We start from the raw sequence: 19,122 nt of genomic DNA on the forward strand, positions 1-19,122 counted from the left end.
TTAAACGCCTACTATGTGCTAGGCATTATATCAAGACATTCAAGAAATGCTTGCTGTTATCACTGATAACAGGATTTAGAAACTGAAAGAATCTCTACAAAAGAGGAATTAAACATTTTATGCCTGGCCCGAGAAGGCAGAGCTAGGAGTAGTCAGTGAGCAGAAGTTACAAAGAGAGAGACTTGAGTTTTATGTAAGAACAAACTTCTGAACACTTAAAGTGATCCAGATTTGGACTGGATTACCTCAAGGAGTGGAGGTACTCGCTTAAGCTTCTCTTTCCCAGAAGTCTTCATATGAAGGTGGCAGGATCACTAGTTGAGTATGTGGGCATGTCATAGAGGAGATTCTTATTTAGCTACAGGTTGAGCTCTACAGTTGCTTCACATCTCAAGGGTCTATGATTCTCATTTTATAGAGGAAGAAGCTGGAGCCCAGGGAGAGACTTGACCAAGGTCATATAGTGGGCTGCAGAGCCAGGATTCAGACTTTCTGATATCTAAGTACAGATCTACTTCCCTTTACAATACACTGTTGTCAGTGATGTTAGTGATGACAATGATGAAGTTGAGGAAGATGTTCTGCCTTGTTTGCTATCTAAGGTCTTCTTTCTAAGGTCCGAAATATTAAGACTTGTTTGATACCACTCATTTCTGTGGGTGCACACCAGAAGGTCATGTATGCAAAGCCTGAGAACAAGAGAGAAAGACCATTAAAAGAACAAACTGTACCACCTCCTTTCATTCCTTCCCTAGCTGCCCTGCTGTGTCCTCAATTTCAGGGATGTAAATTAAATTTAGGCAGGCACTGTGCCCCAAGACACATTTTAATAAATAGGAAACAAGTTAAAGTCATTTAAACATTCACTTGAAATGTGAATGCCTAAAGAAAAACAATGTGGTCTTATCTCCCCCCTCTCCTCTCAACTCAACATAAGGGATTGTCACTCTTTTAAAGAGATGCTGCAAACTAGATTCTGGGAAAGGAAAGGCGTTAATCATCTTCCAAGTGCCTGACAAGGGTAATAAACACAGGGAGGAAGGGAGAAATAGGAGGTAGATCGAGGTTTCTTTAGTAACCATTTTCAGTTCAGTGTATAGAGTTGGATCGACATTACACTAATGTCATTCCAATAAATGTCATCTGAATTTCATTTCATTTTACTGCCGGTGTAGGTTTATTTATCTTACTTTCTTCACCTTTCTTTATCTATATATGTGCTGAAGGCTTAATTCAGTGAGTGTGCAGAGTTTGACGTCACTTGACTAATGCAAGGAAACCCAGATGCCTGATCATCAATAGCAAAAGTCTAGACTTGCATTTAGCTAATTCAGCTTGCAAAGAATGTGCCGTCCTTCTCTGGCCCCACTGATATGGGCCTGTGTGAAGCCTATGTGAGAAGTTATTTGAAAAATGTTTTGAAAGCGTTAGGTGAAAGGTGCTTTATAAGTGTATGCGATTTATTACATCTCCTACAAGAGCTTTTTAAATAGCTTGTGCTGGAAGAGCAATCTCCCTTCTCATCACAGCTAACTCTGGGGGATTTAACTGTGAGATAAAACACTTTCTACCCCAATTAGTATTTGTTTGCTGTGTTATAGTGTCCTTGGATGTGTCTCCTTGGCATTTGACAGCCTAAAGAGGGACTGCAGCTGATATATTTTATAAAACTAAGAGAAATGTACTTGAGCGAATTGGATTTCAGAGGACATTTGAAGGGCTATTAAAATTCTGCCCATCCTTGAAGGCTCAGCTCAAATGCCACCTTCTCCATTAAGCCTTCCCTGATCCCCCATCCAGAAACAAGCTTTCCTTCCTTAGATTTCATATAGCATTTTCTACCTTGATTATGCCCATCTTATGACCATTTTACATCATTTGGTTTGAACCAATAAGTATTAATTGCCAGCTGAATTCCTGGTATTGTATCTAATAGAGGGAGATGTATATGGACTGGACCAGGGATTTCAGTTTCATAAGGAACTCCTAGGAGAGGAAACACATTCCACCAATATAAATTGGCACTTTATCTGAAATTTATAGTCTTAGAAATTTTCTAAGAGTACCAAGAGGTGAAGGGACTTGCCCAGGGTCATACTCTCAGGTGTTAGAGCTAGGACTTAAACCATTTTTTTTCAAAGTCAGATTTCTGTTAGCTATACCACTGATTTCCCAGGTTGGGTAAGTATGATCTCAAATTTACATGTGATCATTTTCCTGACTCTCTCCTTCACATTCACCTGACTCATACTGTAGCCATTTGTTTACTTGTCATTCCCTCAGATGTAAAGTACTGGAAAGCGTGGCACAGACTTTATGTATTCTTGTTTTCCCAGGATCTGGTATTTTGAGAAACAGCACAGTGTTGACAAACTGCAGAGCCTAGGGACTTCTAGGGAGGAAATAACCAAGGTTTGACCTAGAACAACAGAATCTTAGAGACAGAAGTTCCTTCAGATATCCTGGATATCTGTGCGTAGAGTGCTGAATTCAAATTTGACCTCAGACCCTGGACATGTCACTTAACTTCTCTTTGCTTCAGTTTTCTCAGCTGTAAAATGGAGATAACAATAATAGCACCTGCCTCCTGTTAGGAGAATCAAATAAGATATTTGTAAAGCACTTAGCTGACACCCTATAAATGCTAGTTATCATTATTAATTGTTGCCTTTGCTGTCGTTATCCAGTGTAACCCTGATACAGTGAATGAATCCCTTCTGGGACATTTAATTTTATTTCATCAGATATTCATTAAGTGCCCACTGTCTATTTAAAAACTCCATATAGGAAAGGGATTACAAAGATTTTTTAAAATAGTAGTTCCTGATCCAAAGGAACTGACCTTCTAATGGTTTCACCACCAGTGGTTATCCAGCCTCCACTTGAAGATTTTTCAGTGACAGAGATATCACTGCAGGTCATTCCACTGGGGGATAGTTCTTGTGATCATTAATTCCTAATGAAATCATTAGGAAATCTTCCTTGTCTTGAGCATAATTTTGCCTTCCTGCAGCCTTCTCCCTGTTGGTATGCATAGCTGCCTTTCAGATGTTTGAAGTCAGTGACCAATACTCAGCTGAGTCTTCTGTTCCCTAACTAAAACCATTCACATAGGAGGATACAACAACTAAGGGGTTAACTGTCAGAATGAGGAGGAAAGGGAAGATCTTGAAAGTGGAAAAGTTATTGTTTCAGCTTAAAAAAAGAAGGAAAGTCTTCTCATTTGGAGAGCTATGGACTCAGTTGTTACAAGATGGGTAGCTGTGTCTTTGTGATTTGGTTGAGTTGGCAATGAGACAGTTGGTGATAGAAACAGAGTGCTTGAGGGACTGGCCTAAGGCATTAAGTGCAGGATGGAGATACATTACTGGGGATGTCCCTGTGCCACGCCTGATAAGTATTCACTTTACTATTTTAGCCAGTGTTGGGGGTAATATGGATTTCCCAATGCGTGATTTAGGTGGTAATTTTTGAGACTTCGTTGACTGTGATTTTCTGCTGTTATCCTTGCTGTGAGAAGTATTTGGTACAGTTTTGGGGGAAAAGATGCCTGCATCTTAGAGGTTAATTATTCTATAAAAACCAAATAATTCCTACTGTGAAGTATAATAGGGAGTATAATACCCAACCTGTGCATGACTAGCTAAGTGAGGAAGAAAAAAGAATGGCTTAAACAGGCAGTTGTGGACTGGTGGGATGAATAATTTTCACTCTTACTGATCTGCAAATTTGTCTTTATTTTTATCTTTATGCTCCTTTATCTGTACAGAATTGTTTTGCCATATGTAATAAACTCTGCTTCTGAAGAAAAGATGTCAAGAAAAACATTTTAATAAATCAGATAATGCTTGTATTTGTGAAATTCAAATATATAGTCAGTTTACAATAGTACTCTCTACCTCTGCACAAGAAACTGTAATGTGTTAGAGAACATAACATTCTTTTGTGTTTATTTATGTCAAGAAAGTATTTGACTCAGTAGAATAAAATGTGACTTTGATGGCACTCTTTAGACAGGGTGTATATCACATAATAGAGCTATTCAAGACTCCATGACAGATATGACTTCATGTAACTGTTCAATGGTCATGGATTGACATTTTGCTAAATGTGAGGTAGGGAGATATTTTGCCAGAAGTATTTACTGGTACTGTCGAAGATGCCCTCTGTAAAGTGTATGTATAGAATAAGGATTTTTTACTGATGGTGAGGGCCATTACATTCTCCCACTTACAGATGAAATTGTTCTAGTTTCATCAAGGTCTGGAACTCTATGAAGCCTCCTGAGAGAATGATATAATAATAGAAATGAAAACAGTCTAACCAATCACATAAGAAATACAAAGTGGATAAAAATCATGTTACCCGTTTTATGACAGGCAGCTAGATAGGTAGTTGATTGAATTAGGCCATCAGTGTTGCGTAGATGGATTTTGTAGCATAGAGTAGTGGAGAGGTCATTGAATCATTATCTAATTTTTCAATGAGATCCAGACTAATCTTCCTCCTACGCAAAACCAGCCTTTGCCCAGTGATAGTATTTTGCCTCAAGTAATGAAATTAAGATTTCAAAAAAATTTAAATTACAAATAATACAGGGGACAATGAATGAAAAAATGTGTGATTGGCATAAATATCAGGATATCCCATTACAAATAATATAGGTGTCAGAATCATATAGCATAGCAGGAAGAATACTGGTATGAAAAAGATAGGGGTTTTTGTTATTTAATAGAAGAGCTTGTGATTATTGCAAATTCTACATGATTTTCCAAATTCAAACCATTACACTATTTTCTGGCTTTTCATTTCTGGACCCAGATCGTTGTCCACATGTAGAATCTGTCCAATATAACTTTATTCATTTTTTTCCTTTGTAAACAGTCTACATTATTTTAAATGGTTATAGTTCCTGTTGGGGAAATTCCATAGTATACTCAAGTTTGATGCAGTCAGCACAATATCATCTGCCAACAGCAATATCTAGGGAACTTCAGCAAGGAATCTCCCTTCAATTTGGACTCCATGCTGGACATTCTCCATAATGGTGACAAGTACTTGTGACAAGCATACTGCATTTGATGTCAATATTCAGGGGATCATCAAAGTTAGGTCTTTGTTACATTTATCAAAAAATATTTTCTTTTATCTTCACACATACACAGGAGATAACTTGTTGGAGGAGAGCACATTAAGCTGAGTTTTGCTCTGCCAAATCCAATTTGTGGGGAGGGGGACAAAGGTGGGGAGGGATGAGCTGATGAGTCACTAATTACAAGTCAACCTTCCACAGGGATGGAGAACAACCTGACCTTGTTTACCAGTGTATCCAACAGTCCTCTGAGCCTTACCTCCTGCCCTTTTGTCCTCTAGATTCCTCAGCACTGTTCTCTGACCTGCTACTGCATCCTTAGGACTTGTGGATCTTTTCATCTACCTTATAGTCAAACATTTCTATGTCTGTCTTCTCCAGTTAGATCATGATCTCCTTGAGAGCAGGGGCTATTTTATTTTTCCTATTGCTTGGCATGTTGTCATCACTTGGCAAGCGCATCACATGCAAAGAAGTTCTGAAATGTTTTGGCCAGTGTATTGAAGCAGTTACTTTATACTGAAAATAAAGATGATTATCCATGTTGATGTATTTTCCTTTATTTTCCAAGAATTTATTTGAACAGGTCAGGTTGGAGCTGTTGTCATTGCATGGCATAACTTCTTCATATCTCTGTCCCGTCTTCTGATTTGGGATTGGCTTAAGTCTGTGTTCCTATAAATTGATAGTCCTATTGTCCACAAAAAGCTGATTCAGAAACCATTTCCCTATTGAAGAGCAGCCATCTCTTATTTAAGATTGTTTAGTCATTGCTGTGTCCTGCACCAGAGGTGTCAGACTCAAACGGTAATGTATCCCTGTGGGCCATGTATTAATATAGAAAGCCCCAAGTAAAAATTATCTATGTTGTGTTTTTATTCATTTTTTAAAACATTTCCCAATTATGTTTTAATTTGGTTCAGGCTGTTCTTAAGAATTTTGCTGCCCCCAGATCCTGAGTTTGACTACTTGGTTCTACACCTTTCATCTGAAGAAAGCTTTTGCAATTTCCAGATGTATGTCTTCTCGTTAGTCCATAAACCTTTGCTCTCTTCCCTTCCTTACTTCTGAATCATCTTTTCCAAATCGATTTTGTTACTGCCCCATATGTGTACCTTTGTATTAAAATCATCGAGCGTTAAGATACAGGATTATTTAGCTTGTAGGAACTGATACAGTTTTAATAGTTTTTTTTTTCTGATTCTCAAGTGTCTACAACAGATGCTAGTGCATACGCTACAGTTGTCTTGATAGTGACTTTTTGTGCATGTTTATCGTAAATACTGCCAAGTGTCTTATAAATAAAATAATAGTTATTTTTTCCTTTGGGCAGAAGATGAAACCAATCCCACCAACTACCATATTTGTTATTCCAAGTAAAATTCATGATCCAGCCTTCCACTTCTGGACAAGTCACTTGACTCTGAGCCTTAGTATCTTTATCAAGTGGGGGGTGTACCTACAGTACCTTAAAAACTATGTAAATATCATCATTGTTATTATTAGTAGCAGCAATTTCCTTTTATCTCATACTCTGACCTGTAAACAAGATTGTCAGCAGTGACATGATCAGTGACACCAATAGCATGTCAGCTTTTGGGGGACTTTGGGGAAGAATTCCATTAAACCACCTGTAATTAAATTATTCTTTGTGTAAGATGTAAAAACTTTGATCATCATACCTTTTTTTTTCCTCCTTCTACCACTTTGCCACTCTTCCTGCAGAACTGGGACTTAGGACTATTGTTCATTATTCTTTCTTTCCTGAGTTTCTGTGACCCTGGAATTTGGGTCATTGTAGCTCTTTATGATAGGATGTCTTGTTCTTACCTAGACTGATCCTCAGGCAACAGGTACAGCCTTGACCAGGTCCACACTTTCCCACTTGGGGGGAATATGGCAGAGTTTCTTACATAGAGACAGAAGTCTTCCAGATAGAAGAAGAAACTTTCTTATGTCTGAACTCTAATTCTCAAAGTCCAAATTGGACCAGACCTTCATAACCAATCTGGTTCTACCCTTACACGAATAACAAGTCTATCTACAACTTGTCCTCTAAGTGGCCTTCTAGTGTTTGCTTGAAGACCTCTAGTGAAGGGGGACCCATTACTTCTTGATATGGTAATGATGCTGCTGCTGACAGTGGTGATGGTGGTGCTAGTAACTAGTAACTAACTAGTATTTATATAGATCTTGAAAGTTCATGAAGTATTTTACATGTATTATCCCATTTTAGCCTCACAACCCCCCTGGGAGGTAGACACTGTAACTGTTATTATTCCTTTTTTTATTTGCCCAGATGATGAAAGTGAGGTCAGTGGTTGTACTCATATTCAGATAACACGGATTCTGAAGTCTTCTTAACCCTAAGGCCAGCACTCTATGCACTGTGCTACACTGCCTGAAAATGAGATAGTCACTTTCTATTTCTGGATAAATCTGATTGTTAAGAAGGGTTTGTTTTTTCCTTTCAAGTTTAATCATTCTTTTTTTGCAATTACTATTCTTTGCTCCTAGCTGGGCCAAACCTAGGCTAACCTCTCTGCCCTAATACTTCTCTGTTTACTTGAAAATGGTAAGCATTTCCTCCTTTAGTCTTCCCTTTTCCAAGTTAAATATCTTCAGCACCTTCAACTGGTCTTTGAGTGGTAAGATCTCAAGGCCATTCATCATCCTGGTCCCCCTCCTTGGGATACTCTCTAACTTAGCAGTACTCCTAATGGAATGCAGTGCAATAGATGTGATCTGTTCATGTAAGAGTGCAGAAAGACATCTTTGTTCTGGCTGTTGTCCCTCTCTTAATGCCACCTAAGATTCCATTAGTTTGTTGTTTGGCTTTTTATTTTTGTATGTTTTTACTGCCATGTTGCTCTGTTGATTCATATTCAGTTTGTAGTCCACTGAAAACCCCCAGCCTTTTTCCAGGCATTCTCCTGCCCTGTTGCATTTCTTCCATCTTGTATTTGTGAAAGTGAATTTTTGAAACCCAGCTAGAAGACTTTGTATATCTCCCTATTAAGTTTTATCTTCTATTTGGCCTAATGACTTCAGTGTAGTATGGTGGATTGAGGGCTAGCCTTGGAGTCAACTCAAGTCTTTCCTCTAATACTAACCATGAGACTATGGACAAATTATTTAACATCAATTCTTACATAAGTTTCTAATACTAAGCTGCCCATGAGTTACCAATCTGTAGTACAAATTTGGATGCCACAATTTTTATTTCCACACTGATGGCATCATAGAGTTTATTTTAAGAAAAGAATTCAGTCTGATGTTCTAACCAGCTGAGTTACTAAATTGGTGTCTTTTTGGATCCGGACTCTGCCATCTGGTATATTAACTATACCTTCCAGCTTTGTGTCTTCTGTAATTTGATAAGCATGTCAGTAATGTCTTTAACTAAATCATTGATACAAATAGTAAAACATCACAGAGCCAGAAACAGTGCCCTGGGATATTCTACTAGCAACCCCCTGCTATGCTGACCATCCAGATGGTCAGTGATTCAGAATAAACAGAACTTGACTGTCACCTGACCCATAACTCCCTATTTTGTCCACAAAAATTGCATAAACTAAAAATAAAGTATATTCACACAATTCCCATAATCTACCAATTAATTAATGTTATCAAAAAAGGAAATGAGTGACTGGCTGGGTAGGGATTGGGAGAAAGATATCATTGCAAATGAAGGTTATGGGGAGAAAAAGGCCCAATATTTATGTATATCATATGTGCATATATACATATGCATATTATACATTATACCTGTATGCATACACATATAAATTTACACTTATATGCCATTTTCTAATTAGCCTATATACTTTTTTCCTTTCCTAATATCCTTTTTATAGTATAGTCAAAAATTTTGACAGAAATCAAAGTCAGGCTTATTAGTCTGTAATCCTTTTCTCTTTTTTTGAAAATCCAGAAGACTTTTGCCCTTTTTAAGTCCTGTGGGACTTCTTGCATTCTCCATAACATTTGAAAGATGGCAGTCACATTCAGCAGGTCTTTTGGTGGCTTAGCACTTAGCTTGCTGTTGTTTTGTTGCTTAGTCGGTGACTCTCCGTGACCCCATTTGGGGTTTTCTTGGCAAAGATACTGAAGTGGTTTACCATTTTCTTCTCCAGCTCATTTTACAAATGAGTAACTGAGGCAGCAGTGACTTGCTCAGGGTCACACCGCTAATAAGTGTCTGAGGTCTGATTAGAACTCTTGAAGATGAGTCTTCTTGACTCCAAATCCATGCTCTATTCACTGTACCACCTAGCTGCCCTATGACTTATTATACCTGATGCTACGAATTTAACAAGAACAGAAGCATGTTATTTTATCCCCTTCCTTATAAATTTCAGCATCCTGTAAGGCATTTTTCTTCTAGTTTTTTCAATTAAAAAATTATTTTCCTTGCCAAGAAAATAGAAGCAAAATAAAAGTTAAGTTTTGTGGTATCTAGTATTGTTTCCATGTTTACTCTGGGTAGCCATTGTATCTTTTTGTCTACCTTTCTCTTTACCCCAGTGTAGAAATCTGGTCTCCTCATATCAAGGATGTATTTCAAGGCTATTTCTGTCTTCTTCCTTTGTTGTCACAAAGTTGAAGGTAGAATACTCACTTCCCTTCAAGGTTTTCATTATTTCCTCTCCAGAAAAAGTAAAAAAGTTCCTCCTTCTTGGTAGAAATCACATTCAGGTCAGAATTTCCTTTTGTTGGTTCTACTACCTTTGAAAAGGTGAAATTATCAGTACAGTAAGCCAAAAATATGATTAGCATCTCTACTTTTGGCAGAGACTAAGCTTCAGCAGATGTCTGGGTAATTAAAGTTCCCTATCACTGCTCTACCATGCCATCACATCAGTCTTGTAATCTCTTTCCCAAACTCCTCATCTATCTGCTCCATCTCTCCAGGTGGTCTTTAGTATTTTACTTTGATGACAGAACTGTGTCTGTTTCCACCTCCATTGATCTTTAGCCAAAATCTCTCTACTGAGCTTCTGTTTCTCTCCCATCCAGTTCCTGAACTTTCTCATGTGGGTCTTCTTTTTAATATGCAAAGCTATTGCATCTCCCTTTTATCTTTTCTGTTCCTTTTGGGAAAAAAATGTATACCCTCCCAGAAACATTTTCTAGCCATGCATCCTTTTACACTCTCATTGATACCTTTGAAGTCAAATGTGCTTCTTCAAATTAAACTACAGTAGAACCTTGGTTTACGAGTAATCTGGTTTACATATGCTTTGTTGGACAAGCAAAAATTTTTCACAACATTTGCCTTCCAGAACAAACAGAAATTTGGAGTATGAATATCAAAATTTTATTGAAAAGCATCACCCAAACAAGGCTGTAGCAATCAGAGCCAGAAATATTTTTAACAATAATGCAAAACACATTCTGAAAAAATGTCAAAAACAAATGTCGTTAGATAGACTCCTAGTCAGAAGCGAATGTAAAGGAAAAAAAATCAGTGAGTCAAAACATGAAAGTGATTCTAAAAAGCAAAAAATAAATGAAGATGGTAGTCTTACTTTTAGTAAAAGTAGCATAAGAGAGAACACTTCCAACCTTGAAATCCCCAATGTTCTCGATGTTCTCTCAGAAGGAGATTCTCCTTCTAAACAGTAACCCTTCCTCCTCCTCCTCCTCCCTCCTGTGTCCCTTATGCCAGCTATGACTCTTCTCCAAGGTAAAGTGCAGGTTAATTTATTTTATTTTCGGTTTATATTATGTACTAATCATTGCTATTGTATTTCAGGCACATTAGGGACAAAAAACTTACTTAAAATTATAGATAATTATTTTTATATGAATATTTTTGGGAATGTGGTACCGATCATCTGACTTTACATTATTTCTTATGGGAAAATTCACTTTGCAGTACGAACAAATTGCATGACAAACAGAATCTTGGAACGAATTTAATTCATAAACCGAGGTTCTACTGTGTTTAGGTCCCCTTTCCTGTTATTCGTACATTTTGCATTTAATGGTATTAATTTAACGAAAATTTGTGTTTGAACTGTTTTGTAAGAGCAAGCCTATTCTATGAAGACTCACTTCTGTTACTAATCCTGTGTAGTGTATAAAGTGACTTGAAATGTTTAGACAGAAGCTGTTATGTGACTTTTTAATATATCTTACAGATGTCTCTCTCACTCCTTTTCTTTCTCTTTTTATCTTTCTCTGTGTGTACACACACACACACACACACACACACACACGCACACACACACACACACACACACGCACGCACTCCTGGAAGGGATCATAGGAGTCATCTGATCCAACCTCTCCATCTTTTAAATAAGTAAATTCAGACAAGTTCAGTCACTCAGCTGGCCCATGATTACATAGCTAGTGATTCTGATAAAATTATTAGTAATTATTAAGGCTAATAACCGGCACTTTGCTAGTACTTTAAGGTTTGAAAAGTTTGTTAGCTCTATTCTTATTTATTGGACTTGACCCCAAGTCTCTTGACTCTCAGGTACAGCTTCTATTCCCTATGTCATGTTGCCTCTTAGACTGGTCAAGAGCCTGTGGTCCACATACTTTGCCTTCAAGAACCCCAGATCACACCTGCATCCTCTAATAAGGCATCAGAAGAAAACTATTTTCCCCTACTTTTAAATTACAATAAAAGTGATTTTCTAGATGAGGAAACTAAGGGTATGAGAGGTTAAGTGACTTGATGATTATCACACATCTGATAATGTCTGAGACTGGGATCTACAGTACATAAGTACTTATGTTATAGTTTAAGGTTTTTACCCAGCTAAGATTTTTTTTTTTGCCACTAATTTTTTGGCGGGGAGAAGGTCTAGACCTTTGGTTTAATTGAGAGAAGCAACTCTCAATGAGGAAGCTCCTTTTACTAAAGCAAGACTTACAACTCAAAGTCTTAGAAAGTCACCTGGGGACACAGAGAAGGTTAAGGGCCTTGCTCAGGGTCATTGAAACAACATATGTCAGAGAGATGACTTGAATAAAGATATTCCTGACTCCAAGGCTGGCTCTCTCTCTTCTTTTGTCACTGCTAATTTTGCTTATAAATATTTCCATGTTTTGAGCATTTGCAAAACAGTCTCTTGTCCTGCAAGAGGTGGGGATGGGAGTGGGAAATGTTTATCCAGACATTACCATAATGTGTAAAAGTTGATCAGAATGATTGTTTACCATATGTTCTCATAGCTAGCATCATGTCGTGTATTTACCTATGCGACTATAGACTTGTTTCCAAATGTCAGAGCTAAAAGACTGGGCAGAAATTGTATTTGATTACACTGTATTTTCCTATGTATGGAATTCATCGATAGTTAAGAGGATAAATGCTTTTGTAGTTCATTTTTCCCCATTCTCCCTAGTCTGTCAGTTACTCTCTTTCAAAGGGAAATAAATCAATGATTTCTTCTAAAGACACAGTTCAAAGTACATTTTCTCAGTCAAGTGAAAGAGAAACACAATAAAATTCTGTCTGTTCACTCTGGAAGGAAGGCAGGCTAAATGTACGAATGGTTTCTCCTGCTCAGGGCAGCTGTGCGGCTCTTGTTAGTCGGTCTGTATCCAGATGACACATTCCTTCCAAGCCCAGCCGTACTGTAGAGGGAACTACCAGAGAGACCTCTTTTCTTTCCTTTTTTTTTCTCTATGACTTGAGGATAAACCTACCTCTGCCTCATGTCATTTCCTGTATGGTTTCATAAAACCACAGTTCTGGAAGGAGTGTTCTGTAGGTCTTGTTGCCTAGTCCATTGTCTCCACACTAAAAGAGAAAGTGAATAAAAGGCAATCAATTGCCATGTTGTTTGGGAAAGAAGTGAGGATTTGTGAAGCAGAGTCATGTACTCATGTCAGTACTGTGAAGACAAAGGCTTGAGGTAGTGGATAGAGAGTGAGCCCCATTGTCAGGAAGAGCCACATCCAAGTCACCCCTCAGACGAGTCCCTTCATCTCTCAGGGCCCCTAAGCCTCTGAGGCCTTGGATACCAGGTAAGCTGCTGATCTGCCTTGGAGGAAGCAGTTTCTGCACAGCTCCAGAACAAAATCTCAAAAGCATGATACTGGGAATGAATAAACCAAAGAGTAATAGTAGAAATCATCAGGTGATGATGGTTCCATATTAATCACTGTCAGTCATCCTGTGGTGTTCAGATTCTCTCCGTTCAGTCTGACAGGCATTGCACTAGGTAAGGGGAGAAAAAGGAAAACTATGCTTGACCCTCAAACAACTTTGATTTCATGTGTTAACTTCAGGCCTTTCTCTAAGAGTGAATTGGTGGGGCTTTGGGGGTTGAGGAGGGAAATGGTTAAAGTACTGGGCATGGAGTTAGGAAGGTCTGAGTTCAAATCCTACCTCACTCACCTGTGTGGCTCTGGGCAAATTGTTTAACCTCTCAGTATTTTCATCTGTGTAGTGGGAGTAATCTCAGGCCCCTCTCCTCACAAGGTTGTTGTTTGGATTAAATAAGAGAACATACATTTCAAGTGCTTTGAAAACCTTAAAGTACTTTACATATGGTGACTGTTATTGCTGGAAGAAGAAATACAAAGGTGGAATAAAATAATTTACAGATAAAAAAGACCTTAGATATTAGCCAATGTGACCTTCTCCTTTCACAGAGGAAGAAACTGTGGCCTAGAAAGGAGAAATGCCTTATCTGAGGTTGCATAGAGATGTTGTATGGCCAGGATCCAGATACTGTCCTCAGTGTAACTCTAAATCCAAAGCTATTTTCATTGTGCCACACAATCCTGTTATTCAAGGATTGAAAATAAGATGAGTAATGAAAGAGTTTGTTGAGAGGGTATCATTCTGGTTGCAACAGGCAATTCCATTCAATAAGAGCCTCCAATAATGTGAAAAAATCTTCTGTGGAGGCTATTGACCTGCTGGTCTTTTGTCTCCACTGAGGATAAAGATACCATCAAAGGTACTTATATTACAGCTTCAGGGATTTTTGTCCTTTTGAAAGCATACTTTTCTCTGTATGAATATTCTCAGAGATTAGAATGGGTTAGTAAAAGAAATTGTGGAGACTTTTTTTTTAATAGAGGGTAGCTTTTTGCCTGACTGGCGTAATTTGTGTGAGCCTGCCTGAAGGAACAGGTGACCTTTCGAGATCTCTGTGATATCAATAATTCTTTTAAAAACCCAGAAAAAGTAATGCTATGTACTTTTTTGCCAGCACGTTTTAATAACTCATGCCCATCACTTTGCCATGTCCAATTCAGTTCACTACCAACAACCCAAATTCTTTCTGCTGCAACTTAAGTTTATTAATCTCTTTCAGTAAAAAGGGACAAAGAATTGGCCTCTTCATTTATTTTAAATGTATTCTCTTCTCCAAGGGAACACTCCTGCTTCCTCTTCAATTTCTTTTTCTTACTGTTTAGTCATTTTTGTTGTTATCCTCCCTTTTCAGTGTTTGCCATTTAATCTCATTTAATTATAAGCTCCACAAAAGTCAGAAATCATTCCTTATCTAAATATCACAGTCTCCTTTAACTCATCCTCATGTTTTATACATAGTAAATGGGTGCTTAATGAATGTATGTTGAACGAGTGAATGAATGGAGATCAAATGGTGCTGTGTGATGGGGAACCCTGGACACTGGACTGAGTTGTTTATACTATCTGTCTTTGGGTTTGCACAGAGGACGTCTTCCACGTGGTGGATGGAGGTCTTTCCTTCATTTCATCCCATACCATGTAGTTATAGTTGATGTTTGGGAACATGGCCTCCCCAGCACTTTATCAGTTGTTTTATACACACTGTTCTTCTACCCAGGATGCCTGAGGCGTTATAGTTGATTGATGACTCCCAAGCATAATCATTCCTTGAAAGAGAGTCTGTGCATCTCTCTAGCATGGTATTGATCTTCTCACAAATAGTTGAACTACTAAAATAAAGACACCTATGATAAACTGCATACATGTCTTTCACACAGTTAAAGGGATTAATAATAAATTATCAGCAGGGACCTTGACAAGCTCTTTGTTTCAGAACATCACATCCCTAGTGATTTCTGTGTGTTTATGCCTCGAGTAAATTCTCAAACCCTTTTGAGGTATATTTTCACTCATTACCCAGCTAGAAACTGTGTGACCTTGTCCTTCTACTTCTCCCTAGGTGACTGAGGAGGAACAGAGTGCCAACCATACTGTGATGATCCAGGAGACCCTACAGCAAGCCTCAGTGGAGCTGGCTGAGCAGCACCACTTGGTCGTGTCTTCTGATGATGTAGAAGGAATTGAGACGGTGACCGTCTACACCCAAGGAGGAGAGGCCTCTGAGTTCATCGTTTATGTGCAGGAGGCTTTGCAGCCAGTTGAGGAACAGACTGTGGAGCAGTCAGCCCAGGACATCTAGAGAACCAGGGGCTCATATGTTTAGGGCTAATTAAGTTTTCTCATTTTACAGAGGAGAAAACCTAGAAGTCTAAGAGAGGTGACAAGCGAACAACTACATCTCAGTGCCTCTAGTATGTGTCCCTGGTGGATATAGATACAGAAACTTGACCCCCACTTGCAAAATTTTCCAATTCCTCATCCCATCCTGCACCAGCATTTCTTACATCGTACTACTAGCAGCTAGTCTGGCTATTGATGAATTACTGATCTGTCTAGCTCTCTGGGCAGCTACTTACTCCTTATCTTCTCAGCCTTCTATAGCTTGCTTCTAAAAAGACTTTTGCACATTACCCATGTCCCCTCCCTCCATGCCACACACAAAAAAAATGAAATGCCCATTTTTTGCTGTAAGATGTATTTTAAGAAAAAACTTTCAACCCTAGTCAGAATCTGCCCTAAATCTCCAAATAAATCCGCAGCCAGATGGTAGATCCCTGTGTAACATGCCCATTTTCTCTCCAGTTATCAAAGAGAAGATTCTCCTGTGGAAGATATACCACAATATTAAGACAAGTGGCCTTATGGACAGAAGATGAATTTTGAGGAACCTTATTGCATGGGAGGGGGAATGGGGTGAGGGGAGGAGGGAGTGGTTTCTAGCTTTTTACTTACTATTTTATCCATAAAGTTCCAGCTCAATTCAAGCAGATCAGACATTTTTAGCAAATAAACAGAGCACAGAGCAGAATTAGTCAACTTTTCACACTAACAAGTGTTTTACCACTTCTTCTTGGAATTATTTTGCTTCTTCCCTCTCACTCCCTTCTTTTAAATGCACCTTTAGAGCCACTGGCTAGTAGCAGCAGTGTTGGCAAGAGTGGTAAGTCAGGAAGGGAATGTGATTGAATAAATAACTATCTGGGTATTTTCCTGTTTCCCATTTAAATCATGGTAGCTTCAGTTTTATATTTTATGATCCCAATCATAAATTTTAGCATCAAATGCAAATGGTACTTGTCCGTATCCCAGATACTTGAAAAGCAATTCTCAATTATTTTATTCCCATTAAAATAATTCAGATTTTTACTTTTTTTAGGTTTATAATGTTTCCTTCTAGTTCCTTCTACCAGGTACATTATTTGCTACCTCCAGAGGAATGAAAATGCACCTTTCTTTAATATTTTATTTGAAAGCAACAATAAATTGACATTACAAAGACTTTGTTATGTTTTATTGCTTGATCAAACTTCAATTCTAGTTATCCAGATCCAAATTTTTGTCAGCTGGAACATCACAGCATAAATACAGACCTTAGAGATCAACTAAGGAAAGTGAATCCCATGATATAATGGAAAGAGTAATGAATTTTGACTAAAAAGACCTGGGTTCAAATCCTGATTCTTCTACGGAATTCCTGTGCAGCCTTTTTCCAAGTCATTTAACCTCTCTTGATCTCATTTTCTTCGGCTATTAAATAATTGATTTGAATTTTATGATTTCTAAGATCCTTTCCAGCCCTAGACCCTATGATCATAAATGATCAGGTTGGAATCATACAGCTGGTAAGTCATAGCACCACCCATCAAAGCCAAATCTTCTAATTCTTGATCCAAGGCTCTTGTTTGCTTTCGCCTGTGGGGATCACAGTAGACAAACAAGGTAAAATGGACAAATGGGAGTAGATCCAGAGGTGGCCAACCCATCCACATAATGGAGAGGTACAAGGTTGAGAAACTTCACTAAATGACATCCAAATTCCCTTCCCATCCTAGAATTCTTTAATTTTTGTCTCGTTCTGTTTAATAATAGCTACTAATCATTTTTCTGTTTGTAGTAATGATGACACATTTATCTAGTCTTATATATTTCATTTAAAAAAAAAACCTCCAAAGTTAGAGAAGCATGCAACAGTGGAGGCAGGACTATCTGATCCCAGATCTCCAACAGGATATTCAGTAGGTATGTGACCCAGGGCAAGTTGATTAATCTCTCCTTAGAATATATCTACTATCTCGTCATAGATGGGTTGTCATCTGTTTTGGTGAAACCTGTAGTTCTCAACATTAAAGATATCATAGATTCTTCATGTAACAGGATATTGTTCATATCTGTTCCTCTACCCCATCGCACTCCAGAACAATACTTGTAAGGAGTCCAAATATTATTATCATTTTAATGACCCAGTAATTGAGACTTAGAGAAGCTTAGGGACTTGCTCAGAGCCATATAATGTATTATAAATGGAGGAGATGGTACACGAACCTAAGTCTCCTGATGCAAAACCTAGCAATTGCTCTGCTACAGCATGCCGATAGCTCTTTGGCAGGTGGAGATGGACCCCGTTCTTGAAATGTATTTTCAAAAGATGCCTAATGTCAGAATTTTTTTAGTGTCATAATCAATTAGTTGAGTTATCTTTCTCTTTTTTTATTTTAACAAAAGTTCTTTGTTGTAACACAACAAAGGAAGGAAGGAAAGAACATGAAGAGAAATCTAGACTAGGTTATGACAAGACAAAATAATTTAAAATTTTAAGAAAAAAGTATACAGGAAGATTGAGGTTCTGAAAGAGAAGCAATGACAAAACCAGCATTGGAATCCAAGAAAACTCCACCATAAAAATCAATCTACCCAAATAAAAGAGCATTTTGAGTTTTAAGCACTTGGGGACACAGGCAGACATGGAGACCACTCCCTCCTATGAAAACTGCCAATCCTGCCTAAAGAGAAGACATTGCTGTAACACTTTTTTTCTTCTACTCTATCATTAACATTCATATTATTCAATAGGTAAGAATAATGCATGTCTATAAAAACATCTATTTTTAAAGAGCTTCTCTAGACACTGGAACTTTCACAAAATTCTAAGCAAAAACTTACTGATTCTATGAAAAAGCAGTGACTTCAAATATAGTTCTGTTGGTGAATTATTTTTGTTGTCTGTTAACCAGTTTGACTAGGTTCAGAGAAGCTCATTACTGTAAGGCTGATTACCAGGTGAGTAGTTTGGGGGGTCACCAAGACTCATGAAACACACAAATACAAAAATATCTTCACCTTGTGTGACTCCTGCTTTCAAACAAGATATTTTCATATCCATATCTATATCTATATATAGGATAAATCACAAATTATCAATAGAAAGCACTAGAATTAAAGGGGATCAGGAAGGGTTTCCTGTAGAAAGTGGGATTTTATCTGGGACTTGGAAACCAGAGAATCCAAAAGAAGAAGATGAGAGGGGCAAGGCACTTAAGGTATGGGGGACATCTAATGAAAATGCCCAGAGTTGGAAGATGGAATGTCTTACTCAAAGAACCTCAAGGAAGCCAAGTGTCACCAGATCTCAGAGTATTATGGGACAGGGGAGAAGGTGTAAAGTTTAAGAAAACTGGAAAGGTGGGAATAGGGCAGGTTGTGAAGGGCTATTTACATCAAACTGAGTGTTTTATATTTGATCCAAGAGGTGAGAAAAATCACTAGAATCTGAGTGGGGGTGGGGGGGTGGGGCACTGGTGTTAGCATGGTCAGAACTGAGCCTTAGGAAGATCACTTTGATAGGTAAGGATAGATTGGAGTAAGGAGAGGCTTATGTCAAAGAGACCAACTAGGAACCTATTGCAGTAGTCCGGGAATGACTGACAGGGGCCTGCATCGGGGTGGTGGCAGTATC

The 19,122-nt window shown here is 38.1% G+C and overlaps 1 protein-coding gene across 1 annotated transcript in view; it reads left to right on the top strand.

The window, feature by feature from the left end:
* The window catches only part of ZFAT (zinc finger and AT-hook domain containing), a 291,294-nt gene extending 274,626 nt beyond the window's left edge, over positions 1-16,668 (top strand). The window contains 1 exon segment of the mRNA XM_072603001.1: positions 15,229-16,668. Within this exon segment, the coding sequence (XP_072459102.1) occupies positions 15,229-15,468 (240 nt within the window). The 3' untranslated portion in view covers positions 15,469-16,668.
* The last annotated feature ends 2,454 nt before the right edge of the window (positions 16,669-19,122 follow it).

This window comes from Notamacropus eugenii, chromosome 4 (genome assembly GCF_028372415.1).
Source record: "Notamacropus eugenii isolate mMacEug1 chromosome 4, mMacEug1.pri_v2, whole genome shotgun sequence".
Classification (NCBI taxonomy): Eukaryota; Metazoa; Chordata; class Mammalia; order Diprotodontia; family Macropodidae; genus Notamacropus; species Notamacropus eugenii.